General features: G+C 36.4%; 1 protein-coding gene across 2 annotated transcripts in view; it reads right to left on the bottom strand.

Moving 5' to 3' along the window:
- Positions 1–19,704, bottom strand: part of CPSF2 (cleavage and polyadenylation specific factor 2) — a 34,580-nt gene that overhangs the window by 5,625 nt on the left and 9,251 nt on the right. For both annotated transcript variants that reach the window (XR_015556122.1, XM_087448036.1), the window contains exons 4-13: positions 19,374–19,533; positions 18,870–18,975; positions 17,725–17,854; positions 16,138–16,253; positions 14,713–14,900; positions 13,732–14,022; positions 6,105–6,205; positions 5,563–5,763; positions 2,697–2,849; positions 1,029–1,254 (exon numbers count right to left, since the gene is read on the bottom strand). Coding sequence is in view for 1 of the 2 variants with exons in the window: in XM_087448036.1 (XP_087304162.1) it covers positions 1,029–1,254; positions 2,697–2,849; positions 5,563–5,763; positions 6,105–6,205; positions 13,732–14,022; positions 14,713–14,900; positions 16,138–16,253; positions 17,725–17,854; positions 18,870–18,975; positions 19,374–19,533 (1,672 nt within the window). In the remaining variant the exon portion in view is untranslated. The remainder of the gene's footprint in view (positions 1–1,028; positions 1,255–2,696; positions 2,850–5,562; positions 5,764–6,104; positions 6,206–13,731; positions 14,023–14,712; positions 14,901–16,137; positions 16,254–17,724; positions 17,855–18,869; positions 18,976–19,373; positions 19,534–19,704) is intronic.

The following is a 19,704-nucleotide window of genomic DNA, read 5'->3' on the forward strand; positions in this document are numbered from 1 at the left end:
TTATCATTTTCAACTCTGATAATGTGTATTAAAATTTGAAAATCTTTCACTTGTCTGATCTTCACCGTGACCAGTAACGACCTAACGACCTGTAAGATCATTAGGGTCCCTGTCTACTTTCCAAACTAAAGGCTCTTAATCCTGACTGCACATTGGGATCAAAAAAAAAAGGGCCAGAGCTCCACCTTCAGTGATTCTAATATTACTGGTGAGACCAAGACCAGAATGTGAGTCCACTTGACTCCCCCAAAGCTCTCCAGATGACTCATATGCAGCCAAGGGTGAGAGCCTCGGAGAAGCCTCATCCTCCAGTACTTGATGCTCCTTCAGGAGTACTGAACTGCTTATGGATTCCTCAACATACCATGCAGTTTCACACCTCCATATTCTTGGAATGCTGCTTCCTCTTGTTCTGCCCAGAATGACTTTTCTGCCTGGTGAATTCCAATCCATTTTTTCAAACAAATATGGACATCACTTCTGCCTTAACTGACACCATCTCCCACCAGCAGAGGAGATTAATCACCCTCTTTCCTGTGCTATTCCTGTTTTCTGTACCTGTCCCCATTTTTTTTGATTAGGAATAGAACCTTGACATCTGTGAACTTCTGAAAACTTCTGAATTCTTAAACACTCACCATTCACCTCACCTCTGCACTTTTGCAAATGTTGTTCCCTCTGCCTGGAACACTCTTTCTCCCTCTTTCCCACTCTATATACCACCCTGACAACCCAATCTAAACATCCGTCAGGATCCAGCCTAGTTATCACTTCCTCTGGGAAATCTTTTCTAAACCTCCAAATTTGGGTTGGGTCTCCCTCTTTATATATACTCTCATAACATCCTGTCCTTTCTCTATCAGAGGTATAACAGTGTGATAAGTGCTATTTCATTCTTACAAGCCCCACAGACTATAAAGTCTGCTACAGCAGGGGACCACGTCTGTCTTACTCACCACTGTATTCCTAATGTATCTGCCCCAATTTGCAACAAAAAGTACTTACTTCTATGTGGCCAGCATACTTACCTGGTAGATGTGAGTTTCACTAGTGGCATCAACTGTTTCATGTAGCTTTGGCATGTACACTTTAATATCTTTCCCACCAAATGCACGGCAGCACTCTGCGAGATCTTGACTGGCCTCTGGTGGTCCATGGACAATGATCAACTGTCGTGGTTTCATCTGATTAATGATCTTTTTAATGGAATCCCCATCAGAGCGTCCTTCATAGTCTATGTAAGTAACCCTGGCTCTGTAATTAGACATAATTATTCAAGCTTACTTTTCTGATAAGTTAATTCTAAAACTAGGTTTTTAATGGCTTTTAACATCAGGAAAGAAATGCATACATATATATAAAATAAGGATTTAAGGAATACACGTGTTATATTGTTAATATGTATTGGGGGGATTATGTATCATTTAATAGGTATTATTAGAAAAAATCACTCACTATATATAAGAAAAAGTAAAACTGGATCCTGACCTAATGCCACATATAACAGCAGGTGAGCTGAAGCCATGAAAGAGAAATGTGAAGCTTCAAATTTAATAGAATAAAACATAAGAATTACCTTTGTGACCAGGGACAAAGAAAGACTTCTTTATAGAAGAAAACCCCAAAAACCATAATGTAAAATACTTTATTATTTCATTACATCAAAATTTATTTCTTTACATCAAAATAAAAGATTTTTTTTAAACAAAGTAGACCATGGACAACTCTTATAAACAAATAATAGAATGGGAGGGGATATTTGCATTGTCCAAAACCAACCAGGGATAATATCCAGAATATACAATGAACTCCTGCAAATCAGTAACAAAAAGGCAGCAACCCCTAGAGAAAAATACATGAAGGACATAAACATGGGCTTATAGAAGAAAAAACAGAAAAGGTAACAAGCATTTGAAGAGATAACCAAACTCACTAATAATCAGAATAAAACAAATTTAAACAGTACTGATACATTACTTTATAGCTATTAGACTAGAAAACATTAAAGAGTTAGACAGGATCAAATGCTGGTGAGGAAATGGGGATGCAGGAAGCCTCCTGCTCTGCTAGTGAAAACAAACTTGTGCAGCCATTCTGGAAAGAATGTTGTGATGCTGTTAATATGCATCATTTAGATATTAGCCATACTCAGGAATATACAGTAAATGATATCACTGGACAAATAAGCCACTTTGCTCTCTAATGACTTAATTCCAAAAAGATGATTTACTGGTGTCATTAACTGCACCAAGTAGAAAAGAAAAAAAAGGTTTCTTAACTACTTCAGATCACAATAGTATTTTAAAGACATTAGGGCACTAGAGATGTTTAAGTCAAGGAGTATATTTTATGAAACAAGCACTTCGAAAAATGAAACTTGTGAATTGCACAAGTTTACCTCCTACTAGATATACTAAAAAGGCCAGAAAGAATGTTTCTTCATATAAATGTATAATTTAATATTTAACCCCCTTCTCACCACCAATTCAATTACTTTGGAATTCAAATATCATTAATGAAGAGAAAATACCACCATACTTGACCAGTCTTTGCATGAAAAAAGAAATTAAATTTTAAGATCGCAAACTTACTAGAAAATATTCAGATATTTCACTTTTGAAACAATATAAATTATATAACTCAAGTGCTTGAAAGTTTATCTTGTAATCTATTCAAAAGACCATGAAAGCACTTACTTTATTTCAATGGACTCTGTCGTAGAAATACACTTAGTAGGAACATCAGATAAATCCTGATCCATGGGTTCATCTCCATTTGTCAAGCCAGATTCTAATTTGCTTTTTTCTTCTTCAGTAGCTTGAAGTTCTGGCACTAAGAAATCCTCTGGTCTAAATAATAAATGTCTAATTAGAAATAGTAATAAGCAAGCTAAAATTATATAATTTATATAACTAACTAGTAGATGGCATAATTTTTAGACTTCTCACATATCTCAAGACTTAAATATACATCTGATCCAAAGCCAATGCCACTTCATAATATCATTTATCAGATGACTGCATATATTATATTCTTCATGACCATTAAGGAGCGCTCTTTATTTTTTTAAGTTTTTTATTTATTTATTTATTTTATTTTTTTGTGAGGAAGATCAGCCCTGAGCTAACATCTGATGCCAATCCTCCTCTTTTTGCTGAGGAAGACTGGCCCTGGGCTAACATCCTTGCCCATCGTCCTCTATTTTATATGGGACACTGCCACAGCAAGGCTTGACAAGTGGTCCGTGGATGTCCGCCCGGGATCCGAACCAGCGAACCCCGGGCCGCACAGCGGAGCATGCACACTTAACCGCTATGCCACCTGGCTGGCCCCAGGAGTGCTCTTTAAAACACATCATGTTGACTAGGGAAAGGCCCAGGACAGATCATTAGAAGATCTTAGGAGCTATCATAAGTACTGTAACAACCTGGCCCTGCATTTGTTTCAATAAGTCTTTTTTCTCAATTTCTGTGGTTTCCCTTGCCAACTCCCAATTCTTATAAATCTAAGACCTCCTTTGATTTCCTTAAAGACCCCCAGTTATTCCATCCCTCCCCAAAGAAAGCAGATGACTCTCCATTCGCACATTACCAAGAAGATTGAGTTACAAAACCATTAGCTCCCTCAAAAGCCTTCAACTTTATTTCAACAAACTATTGACGCATCTATCTTCCCATTTTTACTTTCAGTATCAGAGAGAATTGTATGTTAAAACTAACAAACTTTTAAAAACGTTCTCTCTAACCTCCTACAATTGTCTATGCCTCATCCCCAAATCCACTCAGACTCCTCTCTGAGAATCCAGGCCTCTGTTACCCAACACCTAGACTGCTGCAGCAGCTTCTCAGCCCCTGGAGTCCAATATCCCCAACTATAATCCACATATTAACAATAGCAGTAGCAACCACGTAAAGTGCATTTACTGTGAGTCAGGTTCTATGTTAAGTGCCTTAAAAACACAACCTCATTTAATTCTTATTCCATTTTTTAGATAAGGAAATTGAAGGTAGAGAACACTGTCCATATGCTAAACAGATTGGCTACTAATTAAGTGGAATGGTAAACAAACTCACCAACGCTGTTTAGATTATTGTTTCTCCCTACTATTTTAGAGGGCCAAGTAGACAGTGGAATTTTCCTAATTAAATCCAAGCATGACCTAAGACCACTATATGCTCAAGACAGCATCACGGGAGCCAGCCCTGATGGCCTAGTGGTTAAGTTCCGTGCGCTCTGCTTTGGCGGCCTGGGTTTGGTTCCCAGGCATGGACCTACACCACTCACCAGTGCCCATGCTGTGGCGGTGGCTCACATACAAAATAGAGGAAGACTGGCAACAGATGTTAGCTCAGGGCAAATCTTCCTCAAGGAAAAAGAGGAAGATTGGCAATAGATTTTAGCTCAGAGCCAATCTTCCTCGGGGGGAAAAAAAAAAAGAAGCATTATGGAAGTACAAAGAAAGTACAAGGGAGGGACCTAACTGTGTTGGGGTGGCAATGAAGAAACAGGAAAGGTTTCCAGTAGTTTGTGAGGCCGGATTCAGCAGCCTGGAAGCTTGAGATTGGAAGGTAGAACAAGGCTGAAGGAAAAACGGGGGCAAGGGCATGACATGAAAATGCCAAGCAGAAGGAAAGTACCAGTTAGAAGGCTGGTACCACCAGAGTGGAGAACACACACTGACATAACAGAAATATACAGAAACATAACAGAAAGCAGAGAGAAAGCAGATCGTGAAAGACATTGTGCATTGTGCTAACGCATTCGAAAACAACAGTAATCCTGAAAGATCTTTACACAGGATAGCAGCATTTTCAACTCTGTAATCAGAACATGTGATTTCAGTTGTTTTTCTGATAATGGGTATAGATTTTCAATGGCTCCACTCATGCTATCTCGTATTCCTCTTGTAACTAAAACATGTGTGCAACACTATTTGAGATATAACCCATTTCCCAAACTTAACACAGTCACCATCCATCAAAAATCCTTCCTGGGGCCGGCCCGGTGGCGCAAGTGGTTAAGTGCATGCACTCCGCTGCGGCAGCCCGGGGTTCGTCGCCGGTTCGGATCTTGGGCATGCACCGATGCACCACTTGTCAGGCCATGCTGTGGCGGCGCCCCATATAAAGTGGAGGAAGATGGGCGTGGATGTTAGCCCAGGGCCAGTCTTCCTCAGCAAAAAGGAAGAGGATTGGCAGATGTTAGCTCAGGGCCAATCTTCCTCACAAAAAAAAAAAAAATCCTTCCTATCCTATGGCTTTCTCCAATGCATATTCCTTATCTCTCTTCTTAAATGGGAAAAAAAGTCTTGATCATCTTTTTAAACGTTTCACAAACCTAAGTAATAAAACTACCAGTTTTCCTTTAATATTAGTTCTCTAGATGTTCCTCAACCTTTCTACTTTTGCATTTCAAACTACAAGTCGCCTGTATCTTTCAGGCTAAGGTACACAGAAACTAACAAGTACCTGATGACCAGAAAGACCAAATGCATTGAGCGCAAATGATAACACAGTTGGTAACTCTAATCTGTAAGAAAGAAAGCTGGTGTTGCTCACATACTTGATAATTTCTCCATATTCATCCCATTTAATTCTTTCTTCTGGGGCGGGAAACATTGGATAAGACTTTTTGGCCTGTTTGAAGAAACTTCCTTTCCGACTACCTTCACCTTTCATCATCAGGTCGTGCTTAGTCTTATGAGCCGACGGCTGGTCAATATCTTCCTCAACGTCACTCTCGTCACTGGAATCTATATCTGCCCTAAGAAGATTTTGGAATAGATAAAGGTTATAAAGTCCCCCCAAATTTTTGAATTAATATTTAGAAAATTATTATTGAATTAATTCAATGATAACATAATATAATAATAATCAATATTATTGGATTCATATTTTATCAAACATAGCATTAACTGCCATTTAAATAAATACATATTAATATTAGCACTGAAAAAATGTGGCATTCTAGCAGCACTTGAAAGATGTAACAAAAGTAATGGAATCTAAAGAAAATTTAAACATTTTCAATTAAAAGTTTTTGTCAGAAACAAGTTCTTCTCAAATTATATATATAAACTTTTAATCTGTCTGAAAATAACTCACTCTTTTGACTGCTCAAGTTTTTTAGCAGCTTCTTTCTTTAGTTTCTCTTTTTCCAAATACTCTTCAAGTTCTTTCCCTTCAAGCTTCACACGTTTCCTCAACTAAAGAAAAATAGCAGACGAAAGGAAACATCAATATTAGGGGGTTAAGGCAGTGGGGTGTGAGATATATCACATCTCTAAATTGATTCAGCATCTTGAACTAAATTTTCCTCTGAAATTATTCAAGTTTCCATTACATGCAATTACAGATCCTATGTAGATCAGTACTAAAATTTAGCTATCACATTTCCAGGATGGGTTTAATTTAAATCAAATTGGTTAAAATGCACCAATCAGGAAAAGAAAATACAGAAAGTTTTTTTTTTGCTGAGGAAGATTTGCCCTGAGCTAACATCCGTTGCTAATCTTCCTCTTTTTTTGCTTGAGGAAGATTAGCCTTGAGCTAACATCTGTACCAGTCTTCCTCTATTTACTATGTAGGACATCGCCACAGCATGGCTGATGAGCGGAGTAGGTCTGCACCTGGGCTCCGAACCTGCGAACTGGGGCTGGCGAAGCAGAGCACACAGAAGTTTAACCACTCAGCCACGGGGCCGGCCCCCAGAAAATATTTTTATAATTTGGAGTAGTTGAGGCCTCCACATGATATAAAACCCAAAAGCCATAAAGAAAAAAATGAATAAATATGGCAACATGAAAAAAAACATCTCTTTGACATTTTAAATCTCATAAAATTAAAAGAAACTGAGAAAATTACTTGCAGCCCTACATGACTATCAGAAGCTACTTTTTCCTAAGAGGTCTTCCAAATCAGTTAAGAAATAAAAAAGGACAAAATACACATATAAGCAATTTACAAAATAAGAAAAATAAATAATAGCTATGAAAAGTGTCTAATTTTACTAATGATTTTTTAAAAATGCAGAATTTTTTAAATGTAATAAAAAATGTAATACCATCTTTTAATTTATGAGAGATTGGCAATGGTAATTACTATACAGGGAAACGGTATGTACCTTCATCCACTATCTATGGGAAAATGACTGCAACTACGTTAGAAGGCAATTTGCCAACATCTAAATATAAAAATGCGCTTGTCATTTGACACAGCATTTCTACTTCTAGGAATTTATCCTACTGAAACAATCACACAAATGTGAGAAAAAAAGTACATTGCAGCAATGTTTATAATAGTCAAAAATTGGACACAACTTTAAAATCCATCAACGATTAGATCAGTAGGTTTCAAACTTTTTGATCTCAGAATTGCCTTAGACACTTAAAAATTACTGAGAACTCCAAAGAGTTTTTGTTTTTCGTAGGTTACATTATTAACACTTACCATATCCAAAATTGAAACTGAAAAATTTTAAAAATATTTATCTGTTCACTAAAAAATAATAAAACCATTACATGTTAACATTAACATATTTTTACAAAAGATAATTATATTTTCCAAAAGCAAAAAAGAAATTAGTGGGAACTATGGCATTATTTTACATTTTCGCCATTTAATGTCTAGCTCAATAGAAGACAGCTGGAGTCTCACGTCTCCTTCTGCATTCAATCTCTTGCAATATGTTGTTTTGGTTAAAGTATATGAATATGCAGCCTCACACAGATGTATAGTTGGAAAAGGGAAAAATACTTAAATAGGCTTTCATGAATATCCTCCTTTGATATTACATTAAAACTCAAAAAGTGGTAGTTTCTTAAAGGTTAGTTGTAATATGGAATCTGAAACCATACCAATAACTTTTTGTACCATTATATTAAAATTTATTGATTTATCTTGCACTTTGAATGGATCTTTTATTTGTGTATTATTTTGTAACTACATGGATTAGTTATTTGGAAAATACTGGTTCACCAAGTTATACAGATCCTACAAATGTTGACAATATTTTAAAAATCATATTTGCAAATATCAACACCAATCTCATTAGCAAAGACTTTTAAGTTTTCCAAAATTCTAATTTTCACTTGAAAGCTTGAATTTTATCAGATTTAAGCAACAAATGCTATCAATTGTCTTCCTCAGAGTGACAAGCTCAATTTATTCATTTTTGGAAAATATCTGCCAAATATCCAAGTCTGAATAACCATGTTATTATATCAAGTAAAAATAGTGTTACAAGAAAAAAGTTGCTTAACTCACAACTCAATTATACAAGTGGCTTTCTTCGAGACAAACATCACGCTTTAGTATGCTACACAAGTGCTTTATGCCTACTTCCATCTTGTCACCCAGTTTATTAAAAAACTTTTTACTAGAAGGATTCAATAAAATAACCTTTACTGCTTCATCAAGGACATTCTTAAGTGAAACTGACCTATTTTTTGGACCTACAAGTGTGTGGTGATGAAAAATGCAGTGCCTACTTGTACAGTCTGGTGTCACTGCCTTGATTTATGCTAAGGCACCAGTACTTTACCCACCACTGCTTTTATTCAACATAAATGTAGGCACCGTGACAAGGCAAATAACATCTTAGTGTTATTATGAAAAATAGCTTTGACTTTGTGGACTCCCTGAAGGGGTCTCAAGGACCCCCCCAAGGGGTCCTCACATCACACTTTTGAGAACCACTGGATTCAATAATCACAGTACGTATATATCATGTATTATAAAATTACTAAAAAGCATTCATTCATTCAAAAACATCTGAATGTTTATAACAAAGCAAGTACTACATAATGTGAATCTGTCTCTACTTCTACTGTTCAAGAATATGTGGATAATTTGGTCCCATTTCTTTTTTAAAAAAATCATACAGATATTTGTATGTGAATAGGAAAAAAATACAGAACATATATGCTTCAAAAATGTCAACAGTCATGACAACTAAATGCGATGTGTAATCCCGAATGGGATCCTGAACAAAAAGGGAAAGGGAAATTATAAAGGACATTGTTGGAGCAACCCGGCAAAATCGAATGGGGTCAGCGGATGACAGTAGTCCAGTATCAGTGCTTGTTTCCTTATTTCAGTGGATGTACTCTGGTTTGCAGGAGAGTGTCCCTGTTTTTAGGTAATACACACTGCTGTGTTTACAGGTAATGATGGAATATCTGCACTTACTTTCAAATAGTTCAGAAAAAAACATCTAATATTGTATCTATGTGTATGTAAAGAAGTGATAAGACAAATCCAGTAAAATGTTGACAACTGGGGAATCTGGGTATACTATTTTTTACAACTTTTCTGTTAACTTTGAAATTTTTTCAAAATAAGAAGTAACAAAAAACAAATTAAACCAAAATCAAGTGATTCTCCTGTACAGGATGACTGAGTGATTTACATTTTACATCTGGCATTCAACATTTGCCTAGTTGCTTACTTGAAAATAACTTTCATTTAGAAAAGCGTCATTATTTTCCTTATTTTACAGTTAGCAACTTATACAGATGCCTGTCTTACCCACAAATAAGTTCTAATAGAAAATTTACCCCATGATTTAGTTTATGCCTGTTGCTATCATAAATTTTACTCTCCATCTTATTTTTCACTTGGGATATCTAAAATTAATGACTATACTCAGAAACAGATTTCTAGAATAATCACCCTACGATACTTTTCTTCCTACTCCTTCATTGTATTACCTCCAAGTTATTCCTTTTCCTAATCAAATCTGCTCCAATTTATTCATCTTTATTCAATTACTGTCTTTGCTCTTTTTAAATGAGCAAGACTGGATTCAGGAAAGCGATAAACGTAGGTGAAAAAATATCATACACAGTAAACTCTTGTCTCACATGCTCAGAAACCTGGTTACATATTCACTCATTTAGTCATTCACGAACTCAACCAATACATTTATTGAGGACCTTCAACGTATCAGGCACTGTTCTGGGTGCTAGGGATGTAAAATAAGGAGATCTCTTTTCTCATGGAACTTGTAGTCTAGTTGGTAGTAGGGAGAGGAAGACAACAAACAAGGAAAATATCAGACAGTGATGAGGGCTAGGAAAAATAATCAAATTAAGAGGATGGGCTGGCAGCTACCTGAGAAGTTATTTTAGATTAAAGGCTTACCTGAGGAGGTGACCCTTAAACTGAGACTTGAATGACAAGGAGCCAGCCACGTGTAAAGCTGGGAAAGAACATTATAGGCAGAAGGAACAGCTAGTGCAAAGATCCTGACACAGTGTAGAGCATAGAGAAAGTGGAATGAGATAAGATCTGAAAGGTGGGTGGAGGTCAGATCATGTGGGATCCTGAAAGCCTGGGTAAGGAGTTTGGAATTTATTCGAAGAGCAGAAGGAAGCCATTGGAGGGTTTAAGCAAGGGAGTGACATGAAACGATGAATGTTTAAAACACGCCTTTGGGGGTTGTTCAGTGCATAGAGTTTCAGTTTTGCAAGATAAAAGTTCTAGAGATCGGTTGTACAATGCTGTTCATAAGTTAACACTACTGTACCATACCCTTAGAAATAGTTAAGGAAGTAAATTTTGTTATGTGGTTTTTACCACAATAGAGAGAGACAGAGACAGAGAGAGCTGTCTTTGGCTGCTATGAGAAGAAAAGATTGAGAGAGTAAAAAAAGTAAAAGCAGAGAAACCAGTTAGGAAAACACTGCACAGTCCAGGCAAGACCACTTAGCTTGGGCTAGGATGATGGCAGCGGAACTGGAAAAAAGTAGAGAGATTTAGGATATATCTGGAGGTCGAGTCAACAAAACCTGTTGCTGGACTAGATACGGGTGCTGAGAGAAAAGTAAGGAATTAAAAATAAGTTTTTATAACTGTGCATTAGAAGTCAGGATAGTGGTTACCCTTGGCAGGGACAGGGAGGATCAGGAAGGGGCATCTGGGGTACTGGTAATATTCTATTTCTTGACCTGGGTAGAGACTAGATAGGTGTATGCAATTTGTGAAAATTCATCATGCTGTACACTTACAATATGCGCACTTTTCAGTATATACTATATTTCAATGAACATTTTAAAAATTTCTAGATTTTTGGCTAGAGTAAATATGTGGAAAGTGCTGCTATGCTCTGAGATGAGGAAGACCCAGCAAAGAGCAAGTCTGGGAGTGGGGGGAGAAGGAACAGTAAAAATTATTTTGGATGTGACCAAGCAGAGGGAAAAACTGATAGATAATGGAGAGGGGATAACTACAGAAGAAATATTCCTAACAAGGTGAGAGGGGAAAGTATCCTGAGCATAAGAACTAGTTATTAAAAATCAAAAACCTAACGTTTCAAGTTTCAGCTGCTTCTGATTTCTTTAGAAAGCTTCTGAATGTCATTTTCTTTTTTTCAACCTTAAACCACTTTTAATATTCTTTTGTTAATTCCTCAAATGGCATATCAGCCTTAATTAAATTTCCAGTAATTAATATTTTCAAATTCAGTATTTCCTATCTCATCAAACTGTTTCAAATATTTTTGAGTTCTTTTAATTTTGTATTTCTAAGCTATTAAATAACCCAAAGGACAGTATTTTACTTTGGTATGCTTGCTCTGAATCCTTCCTCAACAATTCTGTATTCACAGTGCATGCATATCAGATTTTAGTTACTTTTGTTATGCCTGTCTTAAGCAGAGTTATAAGGCTAAGATACCCTTACCACTCAGCTTTCAACAAACTGTAACTTCCTTAAAATGGCTGCTATGAAAGCAAAATGAAAAGCAGTCATCTAAAACTTTGCACAATTCTGGCAGTTATTAACCAACCCATTCTTAATTGCTATAAACCTTACAGTTAATGATACTAGTTTTGGAAAAGTGATAGACTTGATGAGTTGGCTATTAAGCAAAATGATCTTTTGGCATACTGGTCATTTGGCTAATTGTCTTGGTTCTATAACAGGAGATAAGGCAGCAAATGCAGATGCAGAAGTAGATTAGGATATTTAGTGGTGAGAAGTAAGGGAATTCCTGTCTGACTGCTTCTACTTCTCAATTAAGTTTGAAACAAGGTCACGTGCTCTGGGTGAGGGCTGAGATTCAGTTGTAGGACACTTGAGCAGAAAGAAGGTATGAAATTTTCTTACTAGAGAGTGGGAAAAGGAATATCCTACAGTGTTGATGCTGATTGGGTGCCATTCTGAGATGTGAGATCATGCATGTGAAGGGAAACCTGTCCACACAGTAATGTGTTGAACTTCAGTAACATAAAGCCGCTTGGGTATAGGCACAGACTAAGCAAATGGTTTAGAGTCAAGGCTCTGCCAGAAGAGTATTATAAACACAAAGAGAGTAAGAGAGCTAAAAGCGTATGCAAAATAATGATGGACCACCGACTCGAAGATGGAGGGATGATGGATAGTAAAAGTGGTGAGGTTCATGAATTGACAGTCCCAATGGGACCAAAGACCTGTTGGCATGGGAGTAATAGAGAAAGTCAGCTGTAGGATCACAGTGGGATGCTTGAGGTAGAGATCTGGAGATTGTTTAATCCTAAAAAGGTTAAAGGTGTGACCACAGGAGTGCACAGCATAATCGTGGGAATGGATGGCTGAGGTGGAGTGGAGGAAAAGATCATTAAGAAATAAGGTGTTGGGGCCGCCCAGCGTGCAGCGGTTACGTGCACGCACTCCACATCGGCGGCCCGGGGTTCTCAGGTTCGGATCCTGAGCGTGCACCGACGCACCACTTGACAAACCACGCTGTGGCGGCGTCGCATATAAAGTAGAGGAAGATGGGCACGGATGTCAGCCCAGGGCCAATCTTCCTCAGCAAAAAGAGGAGGACTGGCATCGGATGTTAGCTCAGGGCTAGTCTTCCTCACAAAAAAAAAAAAAAGAAACAGGGTGTCAAGGAACTGAGGGCCAAGGAATTGGATAGATCATAGATATGGATGCTAATGTCATCAAGAATGGAGTCCTAAGTGTAAGTGGACAGGAAGACTGTAAATCAGGGTCTAAAGTCACCCATGAATGACAGAGAATGACCAAGAGATCAGCAAGTGCCAGAAACAAGGAGGGGTCAGAGTATTGTCAAGTCTGGTGGCACGAACTACAGAGGAAAGAGAAACGGCTTGAAAGCTGCAATAAAGAACAAGGATGCTGGGCCGGCCCCGTGGCTTAGCGGTTAAGTGCGCGCGCTCCGCTGCTGGCGGCCCGGGTTCGGATCCCGGGATCGCACCGACGCACCGCTTCTCCGGCCACGCTGAGGCCGTGTCCCACATACAGCAACTAGAAGGATGTGCAGCTATGACAGACAACTATCTACTGGGGCGTTGGGGGAAAAATAAATAAATAAAATCTTTAAAAAAAAAAAGAACAAGGATGCTTACCTCACCCAAGGTACATGAAGTGTGAAAGAGAAAAAAAGAGCTTCCACTTGAGAGGGCTACAGGAAAAAGAGTATCACTAGGAAAGAGCCAGATTTCAATTAAGGAAAGGATGTGAAAGGAATATTTCAAAGAGAGATTGAGAATACAGTGTATATGTATACCCTCTGGACATGGTTCCCGAGGGTACCACGGAAGGGTTCAAAAACGAGAATTTCCAATTAAGGAGCTCTGAAATTTGTGCTATTAAAGGCTCTCTACTGTTACTCTAATAAAAATCCTGAAACAATTTCAAGTTTTATTTTTGGTCACTGATTTTTATAAACATCATGCATAATGTATCCCCCAAATAGTTTTAAGATAGTTCACATACAAGTACTTACCTCTATTTCTGTAATTTTTTCAGAAGGATTATCAATTAGGAAACGTGCTAAAGTCCCAGGAGTAGTTCTGTAAGTTAGAATGATTGAGTTTTTAGGGTCCTGACACCACTGAATAAAGAGATCCCTTGAAAATCCACATTCCAGGTCAGGTTGGCTGGCAAGTACCACTTTAGGACTAGGTACTCGAGCCAAGTCAGAAAGACCATGACATAAAGAGAGATGGCGAAACTGAAATGGATTATTTCTTTTGTCTTCAAAACATCTCATCAATTTATCACTCATCCATTCTACCTAATATAAGGGGAAAAGACGACAGTAATTAGAAAATACTATATTATAACCTCAGTGTATTCTACAACAGTCAAGGAGTCCAAGTTCTATCTTGTTGTAAGTCTTTTCCCCCCATCGGCTGCTTAAATTTGCACCATTTTGACAAGCAGCTTTTTTCTGCTTCTGTTCTCCATTAGATCCTCCCACCCCAACGTTCACCCCTAAAATCCAAGTTTGCATTATGTTTCAGTTACAAGTCACCTTAAATCTTATTGAGAAGGTAGTGGATAAGTTTCTAAATGAACATCTTACCGCAGAGATTGCTATTTCAAGGGAAAGAGTTTACTCAAAAGGAAGGGAAAAATGAATTCTAATATTTATAGCCTATGAGGTAGGTTCTATTTTTGTCCCCATTTCATGGATTGGGATACTACGGCTTAGAGGTGAAGCAACTCACCCAATCTGTAAAATGAGGACAAAAATAGAAACTACTTCATAGTATATAAGTATTATATACTATATAGATTAAATGAAATAGTGTATGTAAAGCACACAACAGTAACTGGTTAATTTTTAGCTATTATTATTATTATTATTATCAACCTCTTCAACAGAATAATAAAATCCAAAGGGCAATTAAGACATTGTTTTCCATACGCTCAATCACTGTAGCAAACTTCTTTATTACAAATGATTAACATGAAAACAAACCTGGGACTTAGAAAACTCTACCACATTATAACTGACGTTATTTAGGAGTGCCAATGAGTAAACACCCAATCCTGCATCCTTAGTTCTCCAAATTTGATCAAGAAGTTGAGCAAGTTCCAAAACTCTGCCTGCAGTGTCCACTGCTATTAATACATTTCCATCACCTCGAAGTGTTTCCAGGACATTTGCTAGAAAACAAGAATGTAAAATCCCTATAGAACATAATAATATTTTGCTACAAAATTAAAGATAACTTTATCTCCCTGTTTTTACTATAAAGATCATAACTTATAAATAAGCAATTACTATGTCAGGGACAAAATAAAAGAATTTCATTCAGGTTATTACAACTACTTTTTATTCTGTCAATACATCTTCATATGAGTGAAAAACAATGCCATTAACTCCCAATTTTTTTCACTGAAAAATTACAAATCAGTAGTTCTCAACCCTTTTCACATCATAGCACACATAGAAAATGGTATTTATATAGTACACTGGGAAAACTGGGTGACTAGGTCAAATGCAACCAGCCTGGGATTTCCAGGTCACCCTGGTCTCACCTGTCACCTCAGTGAACTTTGGTATAAATAATTCCCAAATTTACATACACACATAATACACTTTATATTTATAATGCATGTTTTGTATGTATGTACTCCTGTAGAATAAAATATAGATCATATTCCCTCTTCCAATAAAAGTATCTTTATAAATAGATTTCCTTGCTCTAGATGAAAGTCTGCTTAGAAATATTTGGTAAAACCAAACTCTAGCAAAAACTAACAAACAAAAAAACCAAGAATTGAAGACCTTCTTAAAGTTAGTGCAACACAGAATACAAGTTATACTTTTTAAATGGATAGACAGAGGCAGTGGTCTCAAAGACGTTTATAAGTGGAATCCAATTTTCCCTGTTGAAATTCCATCTACCTTATAAAAAAAGAATAATAAGATAAAGCAGCTCAAATCAAAGCAGAAGCAACCAGGGATGGCCCAGAGGCACCTCTTTAGAACCAAGACTTCTAGATTACAGTGTAAAACAGCCATCACCAAAATCAAAGGACCATTTGCACCCTCATTTATCTCCTTTGCTCATTTTTCTCTTAGTGTATATGTTTTTCTAATTGATTTATATGAGATCTTTATATATTTTGGTGTTCCCTAGACACACAGCATTGAGCATCAGGGAGAGCTAGCTATGTGATGAATGGCAGGGAGAAGCCAATCTTGATACCTATCCCACACAAGTTAAATTCAAACCAACTAAAGCATCTTTTTGTACAAAATATTGATAGGGTCACATAATATTTTTTCAAAAATAATAGAGTTAGCAAATCTCTTCTGACCAAGTGTTACACAGAATAAACACTAATTACCACGCACTTCCACAGCTCTTTAAAAAGGACATTATGGAATACGTACTCAGAAGTTGCTCATCTCTCTGTTTTCTCCTAGGCTGCACGTACGTAGCATTAAATGAATCTGTGATAAGTAGCGAGGGTCTGCTTAGCATTTCCAGAGAACATCCATTCAAGTGGCTATAACACAGTTGAAGAAGAGGAATATTTTATATCACTTCAAATAAACAAGTTTATCTTACCTAAAAATTAAGCTTCTTTTATAAGATTTTTTTCCTCCTCTACCTATAAAAATATACATGTTTATTAATAAGAAAATCTGGTAAATTCAAAAAAGTATAGAGGAAAATTAAGATCTTCCAGAGTATCATCACTCAGAGATAATCGATATATTTTAGTGTACATCCTTCTAAGCACATAAATAAATTTTTTTCTGCATATATATATGTATGTATTTTACAAAGGTGATTTCCCATGTATACTCCTATATACTCAGTTCTATATCCTGGTTTTTAATCCATGACATTAAAATTTTTTTCTAAATCTAATTTTTAAAAATTGTAAAAATTTTCTATTATGTCTGTACTATATTTATTTGATCCTTTCCCTTTATTGATATTTAGGTTACTTTTTTTGCCATTATGAATAATCTCTCAAAGAATATTTTTGCAAAAAGCTTCAATTGCATTTCTGATTGTTTCCTTAGGACACATTCCTAGAAATGTATTTACTGGAATATACTCTATTGCTAAATGGCTTTCTAGAAAGGTTTAACCTTTTCCAGGAAGCTCTCCCTTTTCCAGAAAGGTTCAACCAGAAACACTGACCAACTCAATAACATGGTCCATTGCCTTTATGCTTACAAAGTCTTTTCCAAATCAGAGATCAGACTTACCAACACTGTTTCATTTTCTATTTAACTCTAATCCACCTGAAATTCATTTCGTTATATGGTTAAAAAAGACACAAACTGACTTTTTTCCCAAAATGGTTGAATACCACTTACTCCAATATCCATCCTTTCCTCATTAATCTGTGATTACAAGAGCCTAAAATTCAATTTATTAGTCTTAAATATTTCTTAATATAAGACACAAAAGATCTTGAGGCTACTGTACTCTAATACAAAATAGCTATGAACTTAATCTACAGAAATAACAAAAGAAGACGGTATTAGACTAAACACCAAAACAATTTTATAGTGTAAGTCTGTGAGTACAAAATGAAGTATTTAAAATTATACTACTGTGTCCCCTTTTAAAGGAGGTCTGGCTTTAAAAACAGTTATATTAGATGGTAATTACTAACTTTACAAAAAAAAAAATCCACAAAGTTCCTTTAAATAGCAGATCAAGAGCATATAAAATATAATTTGATGTACAAAAAGCAATCTCCTTTGCAACATCTCCAGGGAGAGATCTGTTTTATAGAATGGATACTTACACATAAATTTTAATATCTTTTATCTCTGATATCAAACTTTTTCCCTTACAATGCAAATAATTATGTAATTTTGAAAATACTCACTATTTGATGCTTTTAAATTGCTCAATATCTCTGGTTAAAAAAATTGCTTTGTTTCTAACTTTCCCTCCAAAGAATGAAATAACAGCAATTGCATTTCCATTAGCTTTTGTCTTGATATACCTACATCTCCCTCTTGTGGTTGAAGTCAACTGCATAAACAATTTCTTCTTCTCCATCTTTGACTATTTTCCATATTGTTCCACCTATCATATGACCAGCTGGCAGAGGTGTGATAGACAAGCCATGTCCTTTACCTATGTCAACAAGATAATGACAACACTCAGATTTCTTTTACAACCCTAAAGAAACGTTATTTACTTGTAAGCTATTTTTTAATAGGTAATATATGCAATGATATAAAATTAAAAAGCAAAAAGGCATTCAGTGAAATGCAAGTCTCATTCTCCCGTCCCCTAGTGACTCCGTTCCCTCACTGGAGGCAAGCACTCTTATCATTTTATTATGCATTCTTGCAGACATATTTGTGCTTATAAACAGAAGGCTAGTGATTGGACTTAAAAGCTAGTACACTATTAAATTACCTAATATGGACTAATAAATTTTAATATTTATATTGTACATATAATTATCAAGTGTTTCCATTTTCGCTAACCTCTAAACTGACAAAACAACAGTTCAAATCTCAGGGTAAAGAATTTATCCTATGGAAAAATTAAGTACAAGCAAAACTGTTGAGACCACTGTTACTTCCTGGCGACATCTTCAGAATCCATTGTTGCACCAGTTTTTCAATGCCGGGGTTCATATCTATGAAAATCTTTAATACTATTCTCTCTATAGATGATATAACACACACTTAATATATGACTTCCCAGCCTAATTAAATAATAAACTTCTTAACGTCCAATTCTAGAATTCAGTCATTTTCTACTTTGTGCTACCACTGCACATCATTTACTTCAATCACTATATTTAGTCATCTGAGCTACTTTATCTCCTCAACCTAATTGTGAGCTCCTACAAGGAAGATCTGGCCACATTACTTTTGTGCATTATACAGTATAAACACTAAATAAGTCCTTCTCAAGTTAAATGTGAAAAGGCCTAAGTGTTAACATTTTGTTAGTATCTGGTCTAGAATTTAAAATCCAAATGACTTAGGAGAATTTCAGAGCTCCATATCAGAAAATGCTAATTATTTATTCTTCAGACCATAGTGCCTATAATTTTTACTACAAATTCCCCTTGTACTTTTCAGTAAGTTAAACCCCATTAGTCCAATTATTTACTACTGGAAACATCTTTTACCTTTCAAGTTCACAATCTGAGAGAATTTTAACTGTTGTATTTTATCAAAGGCTGCATCCACATCATCTAATGTAAAGAGTGTAAAATCTTCTGTATTGTGTCGAGACTAAAAGAATAACACAAATAAAAGGTTAAAAACGATCACTGCAGGAGTGTAAAATTTTTTTTTTTTTTGGGAGGAAGATCAGCCCTGAGCTAACATCCATGCCAATCCACCTCTTTTTTTGCTGAGGAAGACTGAGCTAACATCTGAGCTAACATCTATTGCCAATCCTCCTCCATTTTTTCCCTTTTTCTCCCCAAGGCCCCAGTAGATAGTTGTATGTCATAGTTAAACATCCTTCTAGTTGCTGTATGTGGGACGCCACCTCAGCACGGCTGGACAAGCGGTGCGTTGGTGTGCGCCCAGGATCCGAACCTGGGCTGCCAGTAGCGGAGCGCATGCACTTAACTGCTAAGCCCCAGGGCTGGCCCCTAAAATTTTTTTTTAATTGCTTAAGTTACCTGATAGAGATCATACATGAACATCTGTCCCATTTTATAAACAGGAATGGTTGCGTAGATAGCACAATTCAGACCCAGCTTTCCAACAGCATATGGGAGGGCACCAAGATGCAGAGGATCAGGGTGAGACAACAGGACCGCATCAATCTGATGAACATGCCTAGGAGAACACAATCAAAATGACTATTTCTCACATCTTGTTTTTAAGGTTAAAGGCAAGATATTCAAAATCAATTCACCAATTCTGATTCCTCTTAGTATTCTGGATTGAAGACTATGCTGGAGTAACAGAGCAAAACTAAGAGCTAAAATTATACCTATGAATTTCAAT

This window comes from Ceratotherium simum, chromosome 24 (genome assembly GCF_057802395.1).
Source record: "Ceratotherium simum simum isolate JZ-2026a chromosome 24, ASM5780239v1, whole genome shotgun sequence".
NCBI classification, from domain to species: Eukaryota; Metazoa; Chordata; class Mammalia; order Perissodactyla; family Rhinocerotidae; genus Ceratotherium; species Ceratotherium simum.